Here is a 17,821-nt window from a genome sequence, read left to right on the forward strand (position 1 = left end):
TAAATCAATATATATTGTAAAAAGCATCTTCCAAACCTTGGTAATCTCCGTAATGAAGCCTTTTGCGGTCACAACCAAACGAAGATTCATAATACATATTTTTCAAATTTTGTGTGGTCTTTAACAATCATATTTACGGTCGTCGCCACAACGTCATACGTAGTGATGGAAAAAGCGGTGTTATTTTTATGCCAATTTCGTTTCAATAATCAGCAATTGCGGTGTTTTGTTTTTTTTATAGGAAAATATATATTTTAAAATGATATTTTAAAAAAAGAAAATTTTTTAATACCTGTACTTACGACATTTTCTTCAAAAGTTTAAAGCACCGTACCGATAATCACAAATTTAAAACAAAATTTATTTGTGCATTCTTACATTTCTATTATTCTGATAACGAACAATTAAAAATTAAGAAATGAATGCTATATGTACAAAAGTTCTGTTACAACAAAAGTGGTTAAACTTTAGTCATGTTAACGCTACACACTTCAGGTCTTGTTGAAATTAATCATTGTCAGAATTTCAGCATTTTCTGGTAACAGCCTGCGGCGCCGGTCACTTACTACGAGTGAATAATGTGAGAAGGAGACCTCTCACTGTCCACATTGCTTGTAGGCAGCCACAAAGCCTTCAAACAAACTGAAGCAAAATGTGGGTGGTCTGTTTTCAGAGAGCACATAATGGTTACCTTGTCTATGTCCGAAAAATATGGCCTTCCCAGCTCTTCCACAACTACATTCTTCATGGCATGGTATCCTTCTAAAAATGTCTGCAGTTCCATTTGCTTGATGAAAGGAATGTTGTGCATATAACTTTGCAACATTTCATTGGAAGGAGTTTGCTGAGATATTTTTCTAGGATTCAGTAATGAACTCATAATTGAAAAAATTTTTCCTGCTGGATCTTTTTTCTATAAATCCTGTAACTTTGTATGTGCCTTCACAGCTGCTGCTTTCAGAAGGGATACTTTTTCCGCCTTAAGAGTGAGCGACAGACCGGAGACGGAAAGAGGAAATGACAAAATCGAGGAGGAGCCACCGAGGTCACGAAAGAGCCTCCCAAAAAGTTCCAGAATATCCTTACAGAGAGCGTTGTCGTAGCTGGGTAGCTGCTGTCAATCAAGCAGGATTAGCTGTCGCCACTGTGTCTGGCTAGAGCGGTTGGGGTTGGGTTGGACTGTTATGAAGAGCAAAACAGAAGGGTGTGGAGGGGGGAGCGATCTCGTCCTGTGATGTAGCTGGGATGTGTAAGGCGCAAGGAGTGTATGCGCGTCCGCTATTTTTGATTGTCAGTTGCTAGTGCGTGCAGTACATGCTCACGCGCATCAAAAAATCTGTCAAACTCAACTCGCCATAAATCAAAAACCATTTAGTCAAACGACGTCCAAATTTGTCAGTACAATTGTGAACTGTTTTGCCAACAATAATATCCGTTAATCTTCTTAATGTAAATAATAATTTAAATATATATAATTAACCTAGGAGGCCTTAAAAAACCTAACCGTGACTTGATGTATCTGATTTTTCATTGCGAAGTATTTTAAATAAAGAAAAGAGAATTTTTTCTGCATGCATAATATTGCTAAATTTATAGAAATAAAAATTGTATAAGTTTCAACATCTGTTCCAAAATGCTGTAATTTAAAACAAAAATATGGATGATTACTTTTCTATAGTTAGGTCTTTGGTTGCAGCCGATTTGGATAGAATTTCAAAGAAAATATACATGTTATATGGCACGCCATCTGCAAAACGAAGATGCAAATTTTGTAATTTGGTTTCAATTTGTATAATATTAACATGTCTTCCAGGTAATGTAAAACACCTAACATTTCAATCTTTAAGTGCATAATGTTAGTAAGCCACTTTATGCATTAACTTTTTCAAAATGAATTTACTAATTTTCCAATTCAATTTGTTTTTATTGTGTTTATCATTATGCATTAGGAAACATCTATTTAAAAAAAAAGTCAAAATATATATTTCAAAGATAATATATTAAAAGTTTGTATTGATATTACCTTTTGAAACATATTAATTTGGAATTGATAAATTGTTGACATTGGATGATTAATTTATGTAACTATCTCGTGTGCGTCTGTAAATAGATATAAAAAATCTATTTCAGCAAAGCCTACAGGTGTAAGTAGATTTCAAAGTGGAAGTGATTTGAAGATTTTTACAAACTCCTGGAACATTTTAAAAACTAAATGTACATAACATCCTTTTATAGATATGTTACCCAATATTAAAAAATGTCCGACTAAAAATTTTCTTGCATTCCAGACAGCGAAACTATTTTTAATGTTTTTTCTCAACTCAATGCATTCAGCATTTAATGTCTAAACGAATTTAATATTGTACCTACTAAGTAGTTATGTAACTGTTTTCAACCTTCAAACACTATTTTTCATCCTTGTCACTAATACGTGGTCGTACAAACATATCCTTTGGACAAAGGTTTAAGGGAGTATTAAAAAAAGTAATAAAAATTAAATTCAATTAAATTGATATTTATTATGGTTATTGTTTTTTAATCCCAACTTCGGTTTTTATTGTTCTTTTTATCAACAATTATTTCAGCTTAACGTTTTAGCAAAAGTTTATAAAGTTTTATAAAAATATTTGTTAAAAAAGTAATAACAGTTTTAGATTTCTATCGTTTTTATTCCCACCCCACGCAGTAATGGTTTGTAATAAAATTTACTTAAGAAAACATTTGCAACACTAAAAATGTAAACAAAAACTAAAATTAATTCCATAGAGTACATGATAATGAGCTTTTAATGATTCTCATATTCCATACTAAAGTTTTCAAAATCCCTTGCAGCAATGGTTTGTATTATCAAGAATGTTCTTAGACAAAATGTTTTGGATGAATATTATTAGATTTAAACACAGTTTGAACAAATTTTATGGTATGCCTAAGAAGGGAACTGTGTGTGTTATTATGCCACTCTTTTTTCCGTCCCTTGCAGCAATTTTTTGTGTAATCAAAAATTTTTACTACACATTAGTTTAAGATTATAATTATTAAATATAAAAATCATACGGATCCGAAGTTGTGCCCTTGCTGTGATTTTTTTTTTCGTTCTCCAACTTTTGTTTTTTTAACCCCTTGCAATATTGGCTCGTCTCGTAAAAAGTAATTTTAGACAAAAGTTTTAGATAAAAATTATAAGTTTTACAAAAAATTTGAACTGATTTAATAGTGTTTCTTCTAAGGGAGTAATGGTTTTTTATAACTAACCCCTATTTATATAACCCCTTAGAAACTGTTTGTCTAATCAAAAAAATGTTTTAGACTATATTTTTAGATACAAATTAAAAGATTAACAAAAAATTTGAACGGATTTGGTACTGTTTCTACTAAGGGCGTTATGAATTATTTTTAATAATTTGCTCCTATTTTTTGACCCCTTTCAGAAAACGTTTGTCTAATCCAAAAATGTTTTAGACAAAAGTTTTAGATAAAAATCATAACAATACTACAAAAATCCCATAGATCCGAAGTTGTGCCTACATTGGGAGCTATGATTTTGTTATTGTCCTCAAACCCTTGTTTTATCAACCCCCTGCAGTTATGGTTGGTCGTATAAAAAATAGCTAAGACCAAACTTCATTACATTACTTGTACAAATTTTAATACGTTCAAACGAATATGACATTTCTAATACTATGGGAGTTATAGCGATTTTTCAGGTTTTCGAAAAACCTTCCCCAAATCTATCACTTTGGTCAGATATTGCCTATTAACGAACTTGATCGAGATTTTCCACTTTCAGAATTTATTTATCAGTTTAGAAGTGATTGGTAAATAATTTCTGCAGTTATCGTGTCCACAAATTGTATTTGAGGTCTATGGACCATGAAACGAAAAACTATATAAAAATTTCCCATAATTCGCACCGTGGGTCCGGCTACAACAGGTAGTATTTACTTTAAATTTACCTAATAACAATCAGTGTAAATCGTGTCAGTAGTAATAAATATGCCGTGAAAGAAATTTCGTGAAAAGTTGCGTATAGAATTAGGATTAAAAGTAATGCGTACTATATAAAATATAAAAATTAATTCTAAAGGTAAAATTGTTTATTTGTCTAGCTCTGCAAATTATGTGTAAACTGTTTTGAGGGAGCATTGTTTACATCCTATTTTATATAATAATATTACACAAAATAAATTATTAAAATTTTACGTTTGTTTCGTTTTCCATGAAATCTTAAAACATCGACAAATGTGCATTTGGAAAAAGAAGGGGAGGAAAGTATTTTCAGTACATAGTTGTAAGTTTGTATCGTAGTTGCGACGTTTCGGGAACTGACATCTGTTCCCGCCATTGAAAAACTTCTGTGTTCGTTAGTGCTGTCGTCGTTGTGTTGTTCATAGAATTCTTTATTTTCATCGTTGTGTTTATGTGTTTGATGCGTTGTCAAGTTTTTCTGTCTGCTTGCATCCAATCTGTCTCACTGTATGTCCACTGTGTTCGTCTGAGTTTAATACATTATTTTTCTTGACTAAGTTCCTTTCACGGAATTCTTGTGCTGTCTAGTTTTTTTTTAGGTTAAATATTTGGTCTGTGATGTTTTCGTTGTATTGTACATATTTATTTTTATTTTTCTTGCTGGTTCAGACTGTGTTCGAATACATCTGACTCGGTCTTGTTTTTCTTTGGAAATTATTTTTTCTGCTTTTAATATTTTATTTATTTATTTGTTTTTGGAGGTTTTTAAATGACTAACAGTTCAGAACAGAAATGGCGTATTTCCAAAATAATTCACTAAATCATGGTTGTTATAGTAGTAGTACAACCAGGCACTATAATACACATCCGCGCTTATTGTATATTGTATTTTTTATGCTATTGTAAAAAAAGCTTTTTTTATTTTGTACATTTTATGCTAATTCTGTTAAAAATTTTCGTTTTGGTGCTTACTGTTCATTTTTTCTGGGGTATGTTTAGTTAGCAGTGTTTAGATTAATATAGAGAAAGTGTTTTGTGGTTCGAATCTTCATAGAGACGCGGTTTCTTTAAAATTAACTAGGGTCTATTTTCTTTAAAATTCCATTAACATATTTTTAGTAAATAACCAGATACATAAAAAAGTTTTAATTGTATTTTTTGTAATTTAAATTGTTGTAGTGTTATTTGAAAGCAGTGTACTTCGCCAGTGTTCAGGCCATATGCACTTATTTAAGATGAAAACCAAGATAATTTTTTTTTTCCAAATAAATGACAAACTGTCGTTGAAATTAATAGTGTAGTTAGAATGATTATATAAAACAATAGAGACTTCAGTAACACGTGCATTACAACTATGCCATAATAACAACTTCCGTGACATCACGTGTGTGGTATTAATTTTACGAAAATACAGCAGTACGCATTCAGAAATGTTAATAAATTTAATTAAAATACACGTTATATACTAAAATAGTTGCAGCAAAGTCTTAGTATCACTAACGAAGTGCCTATTTAGTTACGAGCAGTTTTCTGAGCACAGGATTCGTACATTAATTGTAAGTACTTATTTATGAAACAGCTATGCAAGTAATGATTAGGCCCGTTTGACCGTGATAAAAAAAGGTATACGTATCACGAAAAGGGAAACGTATGACACTGTAAGTTCGTTCTACATTCACACGTAAGTGTACACATATTCGCATCCGCAAGCGTAAGAGAGATGGAGAAATGGGCAATGCCGAACTCTTGTGCATGCGTTCTTCCATGCAGCTAATAGCAATACACTATTTTATCACTACGTATACCATGAACATGTCCATTTTATTCTTGTTTTTGAATAGTCATGTTAGGGTCCGCGGCGGTCGAGGGGTCAGACCCCTCGCCGCCCACCAAGGCGTTCTGGGTTCGATCTCAGTGGGGCAGAATCCCGGAATTTCGCATGTAGGAATCATTCCGATTTCGTGGTTGGCGGGGGTTTCTCGGGAATCTTCCGTTTCCACTGCCCCGCTCATTCAAGCGCTTCGCCATTGCAGGGCTTCATTGCTTATCATCCCTTAGGGCACGCAGATGCCTATAGGCGCCCAATAACAAGTCTGCACTCGGGGTACGATACCCTATCCTCATGTACCTTCCCCATACAATATTTATGTACTTGCTAGTTGTTTCCGCTTTATTATTTAAGACGTAATTTCTTCTGTCTGGAATATCAAAAAAGTCTAGTTTGGTGTACACCTCTCTTTCAGGAATACTAGTTTTGAACGGCCAAAAAAGGCTGAGTAACGACGATGGCTCAAGTAAAAAAAACAATGTCAATAAACAAACAGAAGTATATTTGCGGCACACTTTTAACGAATGGAAATATTTAGTTTTAGAGCTAGATTAAGCGCAAAATTCCACCAAGTAATGCCTTCGGCATGTCGGTTAATCTACATACATCGTGACTTTAAAACCGGTGGATGTAGCAATGATTTTATGAAATCTAGGTTGTTTACCTTGTTTATTATGTGCTAATTCACACAATTTTATGTTTTAACACAGTGTAATATAGAAAACTTATTTCTTTAAAACCAAAAGTGACTTTTCAGTACATTGATAAATTTACCGTGAAATACCGACACGCTAATTGTTTAAGTTTTATCAAAACGAAGCCGAATGTGTTGTGTATAAATGCATTCCGAGATGTACAAATTACAGTAAGTGATTATTCATACATTGACATACGTGTGGTACGATATTTGACATATAATTTTTTAAGTGCCCAGACGCGCGAGAGTAACAAGCACCCAATCAGTTACGTGAATACGAGATGCAGTGATATGCAATACAACCAGTCACAAAATCTATTCGCGAAATACAAGCGTCTCTAATTATAAGCCGTTTGACTAGTTAAATGCATAAAACAGAAGTCAAAATGCACAATTCAACGTAAACTAAACATAAAAATCTATGCATGTTTAAAATTTCGCGTTTGAGCTTGTTTACAATGATGTTGCGTGACGTCAGTATTTTGTACGCTTATTGGCGCAAGTTTTGTTATGTTTCCGTGAAATCCGTACACTGTAGAACGAGCTGACGGAGTACCGTAAATGGTCGTCTTGCGTTTACGAGATGCGTTACCGTTTATGTTTCCGTGTCATTACATAACGGGCCTAATTATAACCAGGTGTACTGTCACTGGCCATGAAGGCGTACTGAGAGTAGGGAGGCAGATGTGTGAGATAAACCAAATTGTAAGTGAACAGGGAAAAATGTGGTAACGTTAATAAAAATTAATGTTAAAGAATTCAATATGATTACTAATTAGCTCTTTGAACATAGAAGCTGTTGATGCAAGTTTCTTTCGGCTGGCACAAGGAACTTGAACGACAGAACTGATATACTCTGCACTTCCATGGTTCAGTGATCAGAAAAAGGCAGGTAACAAGGCACTGCCCCCTTTCCTGATCTTGAAGAGAGATAAGCGGCTTAGCGCAGTCTCGCCAGTCCCCACCACGAGCAGGTAGTACCTAGTTCAGGGAAGTTCCCGCTGCTCAATCCTTAGCAGCACTGTGCAGCGCTCTTCAGCGCGTATTATTTTTAAACGGCTGCGTGTAAAATTCCAAAAACGCGAAATTGGTCTTTCAACTAACCTTCGATTAGAGTTTCCAGGCAGTGCACAGACATATGTTAGGTATCAAACGATGCAGAATCCTTTCTACTGTATAATAGTTTAACTTCCATTTTGATTCATCGAATACGAACTTAGGTGGAAATAGTTTTACAGACGTCTGCACTCGCTAGGTGTGAAAAATTGGTAATATTAGCTGATCATCGTTTGGCTTTCCCAGATATAGCTCTGACATATTTTAGCCTTAACAAATATCCATGGTGCTTTGTCTCTATAAGGGCTTCATCCCATCTCTCTACAATATGTTAGTAACATGTAAGAGGCGATTTCATAAAAGACTGAACTTCTACATTATGCAGAGATTTATAATTTAATTATTTTATGATAGAATTATTGCACCTTTTAAAACGAAATTTTATTTTAGTAAACAAGAAGGTTACATGCATATATAGCTAAAGCGTAAGACACGATACTTTTTAAAATTCTGTATAAAACTGCTGTAAATTATTAAAACTTAAGGTAATATATTAATTAAAATGTTATGAAAATTTTCGAAACTACGTACAGACAACAACAGTAGCTAAATAAAACTTTTGACAAAATTTCATTCCAATCTGCAGCAAAAAAATTTACTATCGCTCACTCTTAAACTTAAGTGAAAGACTCTTCAATAAACGGACAATACATTCACCAAACTGCTCAACTTGCCCTACACTTAACAGCTGCATTTTGCTCACCAAATCATCAAGATTACAGGTTAATATGTGTGATGTGTAAGCAGAACCTTCCAGGAATGTGATTATTTCAGACAGTTGCCTGCAGGGGACTGAAACAATTTCAGCTTCAATTTTTATTTGAACCACCTCTGCAGCAGTGAGGTTCTTTAACCAGCTTATGCCACTGTTCTCCGATTCCAAGCTGCCATCAATGTTTTCAAAATATTCCACTATGTTATCAAAGTACTCAGAAAGGTAAATGACAGAATGTAACCAAGAATTCCATCTTGTCAAAACTGGTTCATAAAAAGCCCTGACTTTGCCACTGGATGTACCATATTTTTCTGACTAGAATACCAAGTAGAGGTTTCTTCTCCTTCTGCTGTTAAGAAATGCCTTCTTAACCTTAGATACTGCCTTGTTAGGAAGCGGCAGTGTACTTTGGAAGGTGTTGCCTACTAAATGCAACTTATGTGCCCAACACTGCACATAAACAGCTTCTACCAACAATCCACTCAGTGTGGTGAAACACTTGTTCATGTAAGGAGCAGAATCACTTACTATGGCTTTCACTGAATTGTAATCAATGTTGTACTTGTTCAATGTGTCCAGAACTGCTTTAGAACATGTTGCATGGTTTGCTGCATCAAGAACAATGGATGCCACTAACTTTGTTTTTTGGCTACTAGCAGGTTCTAATTTTTTGAAAAGGATGTTGAAAACACATGCCCCTCCTTTATCCATAGTTTCATCACATAGCACACATATATCGACCCCTTCAAATTCATCTTTTAACTGTGCTTCCACTTTCTCTCCCAATTTTGGAACTTATGTTCTCCTAAGGGAACTGGCTGTAGGAAGATCTCCCCCACCCTTTACATTTTTATTAATCCAACCATGTAATTGGGTGTTGTCTAATTTCTGGAGTGGTATGTTGGCAGATATAAAAGCCTCGGTTGTATCCAAAATAAATGTCTCTCTGTCCTCTCGTACTTTTTCCCCAACTTTTGCGACTTCTTCTAGTGTTGCAAGACGTTTGCAGCCACTGCTTGTGCCCTCGGCACCTAACCTCAATTTCATATGATGCTTACTAGCAACATATTTGACAACAGTGACCCTTCTCTCATAAACAACTCGGCAATTGCACCATTTGCAGAACAAAATGTTGTTGGAAACGTACAGCCCTTCCAATTTAAATTCCGTTGCCCGTGATAAGCAAGATGCTTTAAATTTTGCCATCGCTATATTGGGCCTAGCAGTAAATAAGTCGAAACATAAAACAATTCTTGTTTTACTTAAACTGCCTGCCCGTGTAAACTTTTGCGAAAGTATAGAATATTAATGAACACTGCAAATTAACTAGGTATCCCGAAAGATAACACACGTCATGCGTTGTATGGCTAACGAAAAATTGGTACGTTGGAACGTGTACTATCGCTAGCGCATTCAATTGTCTTCCGTTGAAAAATGGCGTCAACGAAAACAAACGAATATTGAGTTCAGAATTCTGGATGGCGTAATAAATGTTTACAAAAACATTATATAACATTTTTTCGGTACCAGGTATTCGAAAAGAACTAATTAAGGAGCGGAGTAAAGCAATGAAAAATTTAATCAACGGCAAAATTATGTTGTATTCTATTGTCAAGCAAAGGGGAAGGAGTAAGGACTGCTGTGTGTAAATATGGAGGCTGCCGGCTGAATAAGTACTGCAATGAGTAATTTTCTGAATTGATAGGCGTAATGTTTCTGGCAAATGGAAGATGCTAAAAGACAGCTAAGGTGTTTTAAAATAAGCGGTATTTCCAACCTAATGTGTGAACATCGTATTTTGTGACATCGCGCACATAATCTTTTATAAAGTCGCAAATAATTCATATTTAAACTATTTTTCCGGAGATTTTCAGAATTTCGCGTTTTATAGTAGTTATAACAATCTTTTTTCGCGTTTTTTTTTTTTTTTTGCGAAAATTCGCGGAAAAATTGTTACACTATTTTTTCCCATTTCTAGCCATACGTCTTCGCAACTTCGAACTGCTTCTTTTTCTTTTTCCAGTTCTCTGGAAAATTGCAACTTTTCTTTTTTGTTTCTTTTTCCTTTTTTATTTCCAGGATCACTAATTTTATTAGCACTAATACAATGAGGCATCTAAAAATGAAATGTGAAAATAAATTCAAAACAATAACAATCACGGCACGGACTTCAAACGATATACATTAGCGTGACACTTTCCACTAAATTATACACATTTATCTCGAACTTCCGTGTTTCGATGCATATTGTGTACATTAATTAATAGCAGTGCGCACAGACGTTTGTTTTGATGTCTTAAAGTTTTTCTAAACTCAGAATAGCTTCCTTCATGTCACGTGGAGCTCCTCATCATCTGATTCAGCTTTCGATGAATGTGATCGAATGACTTCACTAATGATATCATTATCAGTCAACACTGGTCTTGAAACACTTCTCTTGCTTGGAAAACGATTTAACAAATTTATCAGGAAAACAAAAAATTGATAATTTACCTAATAATATTGTAACGGCCGAAAATACTGTTGAAAACCAGGGAAAGTGCAACAACAAAATAAACTACAAGTGTAGAGTGTTCAGAGACTTCTGTTCAAGAAGATTTTAAAGTTATAGAAGAGAACCAAGATAGACAACAGCACAACTGACCCAGTGCACACAAGACGTCGAGCAGAAACTCCCGGCCAGAGGAAAGAAGTAAAGCCCAGCAACCTCTAGGGATGCTACAGAAGAAGCCTGTGGAGTACTGTTCTACACCCACCGACCTGAGACTCATCTTGGGAAGCATCAGCCCCTACTCCAGCAGTAAACAGACAGGAAGGTGAGCTGACCCCAAGAGACTAGTCCGCAGCAGAAGAAGATGAGACAGCTGTTAGGAAGACACAACACGCCATACACTACGACCGAGTGTGCGTCAAGAGTCAACCGAAAGCACAAGACATCAGTGAAATACACAAGTGATAGACACTCATGAACTGTTAAACGAACTGTTAGCTACACAGTGAACAGAGAAGAGTGAAAAACGTCAAGACTCTTCCCAACCCATCCTTAAAATCCCAGACTTAGTAATAATTTGCAAGGGAGGATAAGAATAAGGGGCGAATTGTTTGTCAGTTTAAATGGAAAACTATCTCTCTCTCCAACTTATTTAAACCAAAGTAAGAAAGTAATATGTAACCAGGTATGTTTGTCGTAGGGAGCAGGGAGGCTGTTCTAATTGGAATCGGAAGGGCTGGTCCAGCATATGTAAAGACACCCATGTGGGGGCAGTAACCAAACCAGAACCCCCGAGACACAGACGCCTACCCGGAAATTGTATAAAGTGAAATTGTTTTAGTTTAACGCCAACAGAAAAAGAAATCATGTAAACATTAAGACTGATCAAGGGTGTGAATATGGAAGTGTAAAAATGAACCATAGTTGAACATAGGAGAGTTACCATGAGTAAATTTACGTAAAGAGGTAATACTCCAATAGCTGCATGTCCTTACCCAAAAGAAAAAAAAATGTTTTGTAAAATAATTGTATAATACATAATGTAAATTGTAAAGTAAACCTATCGGCGTGAGGACACACCGCTGTTGTGGAGCGGATATTGTAATGGCCGAAAATACTGTTGAAAACCAGGGAAAGCTTTTTTGTTTTTTAATAGCTAGCCAGACGATCAGGACCAGCGGGACACGATGAGGAAATGACAAACGCAGCAGGAAACATTGAAGGACAGGTGAAGCGAGAGTGCGGACACAATGTTTGCTAACGATAGCATAACACGGCCACGGAAAAACTCAGGGGGATTGCCGCGCGCTCAGCAGGCGCGACCTTGATCACAGCGCAGCGAAACTCGGTCATAGGCACAGGGATTAATTATTAATAATTGAAAGTAAATCATCACGTAACTTGGGAGTAATTAGTCTGCAACTGTTGGTAACAAAGCACGAGACAAATGAGGTCCAGAATAAGCTCTAGGAAATGGCCGACAGCACGGTTTATTTATTGCATGACTATGGTTCAGTAATTATGTGTTAGTAATAGAAGGTACTTTTAAAAACAAAGAAAGTAGAGAATTAAATATGTGTTGAATAAACTGTTATTTGAAACTGCGGAAATAAACATGTTCTTGTGGAAACGTTCACCCTTAACCTCTTTATTTGAAATGTTTTGCAAATAGGGACTCGTCACCCTACCTTAAGGACTGTTTAAGGAAAAACACGAGTGGTGGAACCGCCCCCAGAACCTGATACTCATGACAGGGCCGTCACGATATCAGGAACACATACGATCCCGGTAGATTCACTTCCATTCCCTTTCCCCATCATCCTTCACGATTCATTTCATTATCATCATTTCATGTACATATTCCCTTCATTTCCATCTTTACGGTCGACACAGATAAGAGTACGTCGACGGCCGTAACATTATTGGGTGGGTGACAGAGTCAAAGGCTTTGGCTAAATCGAAGTAGCATCATCAACCTGGCCTCTGATAGAGACATTGTTACAAGTGGGATTAAAGAAGGTAATGAAGTTGGTGATTGTGGACATTCTAGGTCTACAACCGCGTTGACTATTAGATAATCTATATTTTAATGGAAAATTTATAATTTTAGAAAACTTTTTTTTTCTTTCAAAAATGTTAAAAAACCATTTAGAAGTGATTGGGGTCATTCCATGGAAAATCACCCAATTTAAATTAATTTGGTAGCTGACTCATTTTAAAAAAATTTGAAAATTTGTCTCATAAGAAGTACATATTCCAACAGTGCAAACCTGAAGGTACTGATTTTTATCTCCCACAATTTTGATTTTATAGAACCAAAATGGCCGCTGACGTGTACCAAAATTTACATTTTCAAGCCATTATGTTTTGTTTAATATCTTAATGTCTATAAAAGATACAAAGTCATATGCAATGTCATTGCAAAGAAGAGACTTAGGGATATTAATAATGCCACTAAAAATAAACAAGATGTTGTTTACTTGTCTTCATTTATAGACATGAAAGTTTACCTTGAAACCGACATTTTTTTAATTTTCAACTGCTCCTACTTTCTTTCAAAATTCAAAAAACACAATGAAACCTTGAGGCAAGTAAGTCTACATGGAGTACTTCACAATGATATATTGTCAAAAGAATGAACTCAATCCCTTCTGGGTGAAAAAAATTCCAAAAGTTAGTGTTTTTGGAAAATTAATCCATCTTTTGAGGACCTGTAAAAAAAGGGGAAAGTGCAAAACAAATCTGAAAATTTGGCAAAACATTGCCATGATAACTCTTAACACGCCACTAAAATATCATTGAGTTTTTTATAATTAGTTTATTCTCTATACTCTATAGCATAGCAGACTAAATGAGCAAAAAAAAATTGGTACAGTAGAATCCCGCCGATGCGACCCCTCTCTGATGCGTCCATTCCGTTTATACGACCGTTTTTTGAGAAACCACGAAAAATTTGAGCAGAGAAAGTCGAAAATTTGAGTAAAATCGCGTGAAAAACAAGTCTGCTACACTTTGTTGGGCGCTATGTGTTCACGTTTATCTTGGCGAGAGCTGTACTGTAAGCAGGCAGGCATACAAAAGAACCACCCCTCAAGACTGTCCACACTGCCGAGCTCGGCGCGTCCACTATCACACGAAAAACCGTCTCATCTGACATGTTATCTTCAAGTTCAATTAACTGTTATTTTATTATTATTGTTATTACACTACCTAGTAATTTGTCACATATTTGGCATAAATGTGCCTCTAATTGCCAACACATATTATATTGCTATACTTGTTAAAGACACTCCCAGATAGCTAGCTCTGTGTACTCACATTATGAGCATGTCTGTACGCTGGTCTGAGCAGGTTAGCAAGCCAGTGTCAGTCTGGAAGTAGACTTGTGCCTGTGCAGATGTGGCTTAGGTACTGAGTGTTCAGTGGTTTGTAGTCAGTAACTGATTTAATTCACACTGTGGCATATGCAAGTTAGCCATTTATTTAAAGTTTGTTTATAATGGAGTGCTCTGTAGGAATTTTCTTGAATGAACCTTGTCATAAAACTGCTTATGGGAGTCTAAAAGAATCAGACCGATCAATTAATCTGAAGAGGATGACAAGTTAATGCTTCAAGTAAACATTAATACCTGAAACATTGATTGTGTTTGTGATTATCATAGTGCAAAAATGCTGCAAAAGTATAATCATTCATGTGGAAAATGGTCATTCAGAACCATTGCTCATACATAAAAAATGTATTAAAAAATCTCTTAGAGAAATAACTATTGAAAAATATAATGAAGCTAAAGTGAAAAACAAGAATTATTCCAGGGAAATCTCTATTTACAAACTGTTGGACAAGAATATCTGTTCTTAGTTGTGCAAGCTACAGCAGTAATTTAGATTATGAACACAACTCACAAACCATAGGAAAAGTAAATGTAGCTTGTCAGTTGTTAGGCGAGTCTCCATTGAAAGTAACTAAGTTGAGTTCAGATAAAAGAATGACTGTCGAGAAATTATCAAAGAGGCTAGGAAAGATATTGTCAACATGTTTTGATGTACCTTATGTTGGAGATTTATTTGGGGAGGTGGTTAATTTGGATGAGTACAGTATTTTTAATCAACAAGCTTAAGGAAAAAATGAAACAAGCTACATCAGTAAAGGACAAAATCAAAATATTAAGTTTATTACCTTCACACTGAAGTAAACAAAAGGTTATGGCTGCGTTTGGTGTGAGTGAATACTTGGTCAAGAGTACAAGAACACTAGTAAAGTATAGTATTTTACCTGAAAATACTTATAAAAAAAAAACCTTTTTCTAAAACTGTCTCACAACAGTCATTGAATTCTATGAGAATAATGACAACAGCAGGATATAACAGCAGGATGAAAGTCGAGCTTCTTTTACGTGAAAAATGTCTAAAATGTTTTAGCCTATAAAAAAATATGAGCAGTTATTACTACAGTAGAGCTTCATTATAAAGAACATGAAGGGACCAAAATTATGGCAGTTTGTTATAATGAAGTTCTTTATACCGAAATCACAATGATTCCTGATTTGGGGTTTTTAACATAACTCGATCTTGTTAAAAAACAAAGTAGAAAATCTAATACCAATATGATTGGTACAAGCATCAATTACTTTAACAGCTATACTTTAGGATCAAGATACATACACATACATACTACATACATACATACTAGTATGTATATGTACAATACAGAAATACTACGTAGGTAAGTTGTTTGCCAAAACAGTAAGCCTACCTTTGGAATCAAGATAAGCTGTTTGCAAATATGCTGTAATAAATAAAAAATATAAAATTTAAAAGTTAGGAAATTTTTTTTATATTTTATTGTATTCCAAACTGGATCGCTGGGTGAAAATTGTGGATAATGTTGATTTGGAGATATCAAACTTTTTAGCCACATCAGTCTTTTTATTTCCTTTATTTACTGCATTTAACATTTCAAGTTTCACATCAATCGCCTTTCGTTTCCTATAAGACATGTTCAGAAGTACGCTTTTTTAAACTATAAAAAAAAATGGATCCGACACATGTAAAAATAAGTTATACTCGTAGTATAGCCAGGAAGCCTACAACTCACATAGTTTCGGTTCCCTACCACGTTCGTGCAACGGATTTCTCTCAAAAATTGAAATTAAAAAAATCTAAGGGTTAGGTTAGTCACAACATGCTTGTTTTCATTGGAAACTTCTGATTTAGCGACTGAAGTGGCGTTAATACCAAAACGCAAAACTTGGGAAATCTTCGGAAATTCTTCCAGGGAACCGAAACTATGTGAGTTGTAGGCTTCCCCGTTTCTCAAACAATAAACAAGGAAACGACCAGAGATGTGTGTGTAGCAATACTTTATGATGTAGAACTTCGCATCGGTTAAACACGTCGTGCGAGCATAGAACAAAGAGTAACGTCAGCGAACACCACAATGCAGCACTTTAGTCGCTACACCAGTTTTGTGCATTAATTTCAACACTAGTCCATTGCAGTCATCTATGGCGCGTATCAAAATAAATAAGATGGCAGTTTGTGGGAGAATGGCGACGATTTTATCCGTTTGTTGTTTACCGTGCCGGGCAGAAAAGTGTTCGTTCAAATGAATATTTATAGAATATTATAAAAATTTGAGCAAGAAAATTCGTACTAGTGAAATTTTTTTACGTTATGTTCTATGGACGTCTGACGGGACCAAAGGCATAGTTCGTAGTAATGAATTGTTCGCTCTAATGAAGTTCATTAAAACGGTGTTTTACTGTATTAGTAACAACATTTTACATGGTGTTCAAAACAGGAAGTCGACACTATTCACACGATCGTAGAAATAGCAGTGCGTATAAAAGGCGGGCATGACTACACCACATGATACGCTGTAACGTACCGTAAATATTTTCTAATGTTTCAATAATGGAGACCGGCCGCAGTGCAGAGGAGGGTGGGCGGTGGGGCGGCGAGCGGGTGCAGAGCAAGCGCGACGGAGAACTGGCGAGGCGGCCAGTGCACGTTGTGGGCAGAGGCTATTGTTTCCCTTGAATTCATGGTATTTCGTTCAAAAAATAAAACATAACATTTTTCTTCAGAGGGGGTAAAATTAGACGATTATACGAAGGTTGCAATTTTACAACTGCAATTCATGGAACCATAAGCATACGTAAAATCAGGGTTCTAGTAAATGCATTTTTCAATGTGGTACAGTGTTCGGGAAGTGTGACTCAACAGAAAATGACAAAAGGAAAACATAATTAAGTTTCACTTATTAGCCTATAAAAAATTTTTTAAGGTAACCCAAAAAAAAAAAAATTGTTACTTTTAAATTCTCTATTACCGGTGGTTGTCCTTTGTTTATGTTTCTATTACTTTCCAAATGTATTTTTCTTCCAAGGCAATTTAACAACAGAAGGCATTGGGCGCATATAAACTTTTAAACATACTTCCTCCAATGTTTCTGTGTATTCCATGGCCGCTTCTTTTTGGCCTTGGAAGCAGTAGTCGAGGATGAGGTAGCAGAAGAACAGAGGCCAGTCACACTCAATGTTCTCGAACACTCGAAGCTCCCAAGGCTCGTAGTAGAGCCGAGTGGGGTCCTGGAACATTTATATTCATCTCAAATCAACTAGTCATGTTGGCAACACTATTACAAATTATTGCAAATAAATAGAAACTTCTTTTTCAAAACATTTACAAAAGACAAGAAAAGAATGTGGAAAAACATTGTGCGTTATAAATTAAGTTAAATTATTACTATATGAGTAATTCAAACAGTGAATCTCACAACTACAAGAGCTGACCTTGGCAGAATGTTTTCTCTTAAATTGAATGACTGTAATAATACTTCTATGTACGCCCCACCCGGTAGGTCCCTCTGCCAGGACGATCTCAACGCCCTGTACGGAGCAGCCCCGAGTTTCTTGGCAGTAGGCGATATAAATGCCAAACATACACAGTGGAACTGCAGACGCACCACAGCAAATGGTAGGCTACTGTTTGCCGACCAGCAGAATA

The 17,821-nt window shown here is 35.5% G+C and overlaps 1 protein-coding gene across 1 annotated transcript in view; it reads right to left on the reverse strand.

The window, feature by feature from the left end:
* The window catches only part of LOC134535751 (probable phosphorylase b kinase regulatory subunit alpha), a 582,726-nt gene that overhangs the window by 400,199 nt on the left and 164,706 nt on the right, over positions 1-17,821 (reverse strand). Inside the window, exon 7 of the mRNA XM_063374982.1 lies at positions 17,251-17,403. Coding sequence (XP_063231052.1) covers positions 17,251-17,403 — 153 coding nt within the window. The remainder of the gene's footprint in view (positions 1-17,250; positions 17,404-17,821) is intronic.

This window comes from Bacillus rossius, chromosome 10 (assembly GCF_032445375.1).
Source record: "Bacillus rossius redtenbacheri isolate Brsri chromosome 10, Brsri_v3, whole genome shotgun sequence".
Lineage (NCBI taxonomy): Eukaryota > Metazoa > Arthropoda > Insecta > Phasmatodea > Bacillidae > Bacillus > Bacillus rossius.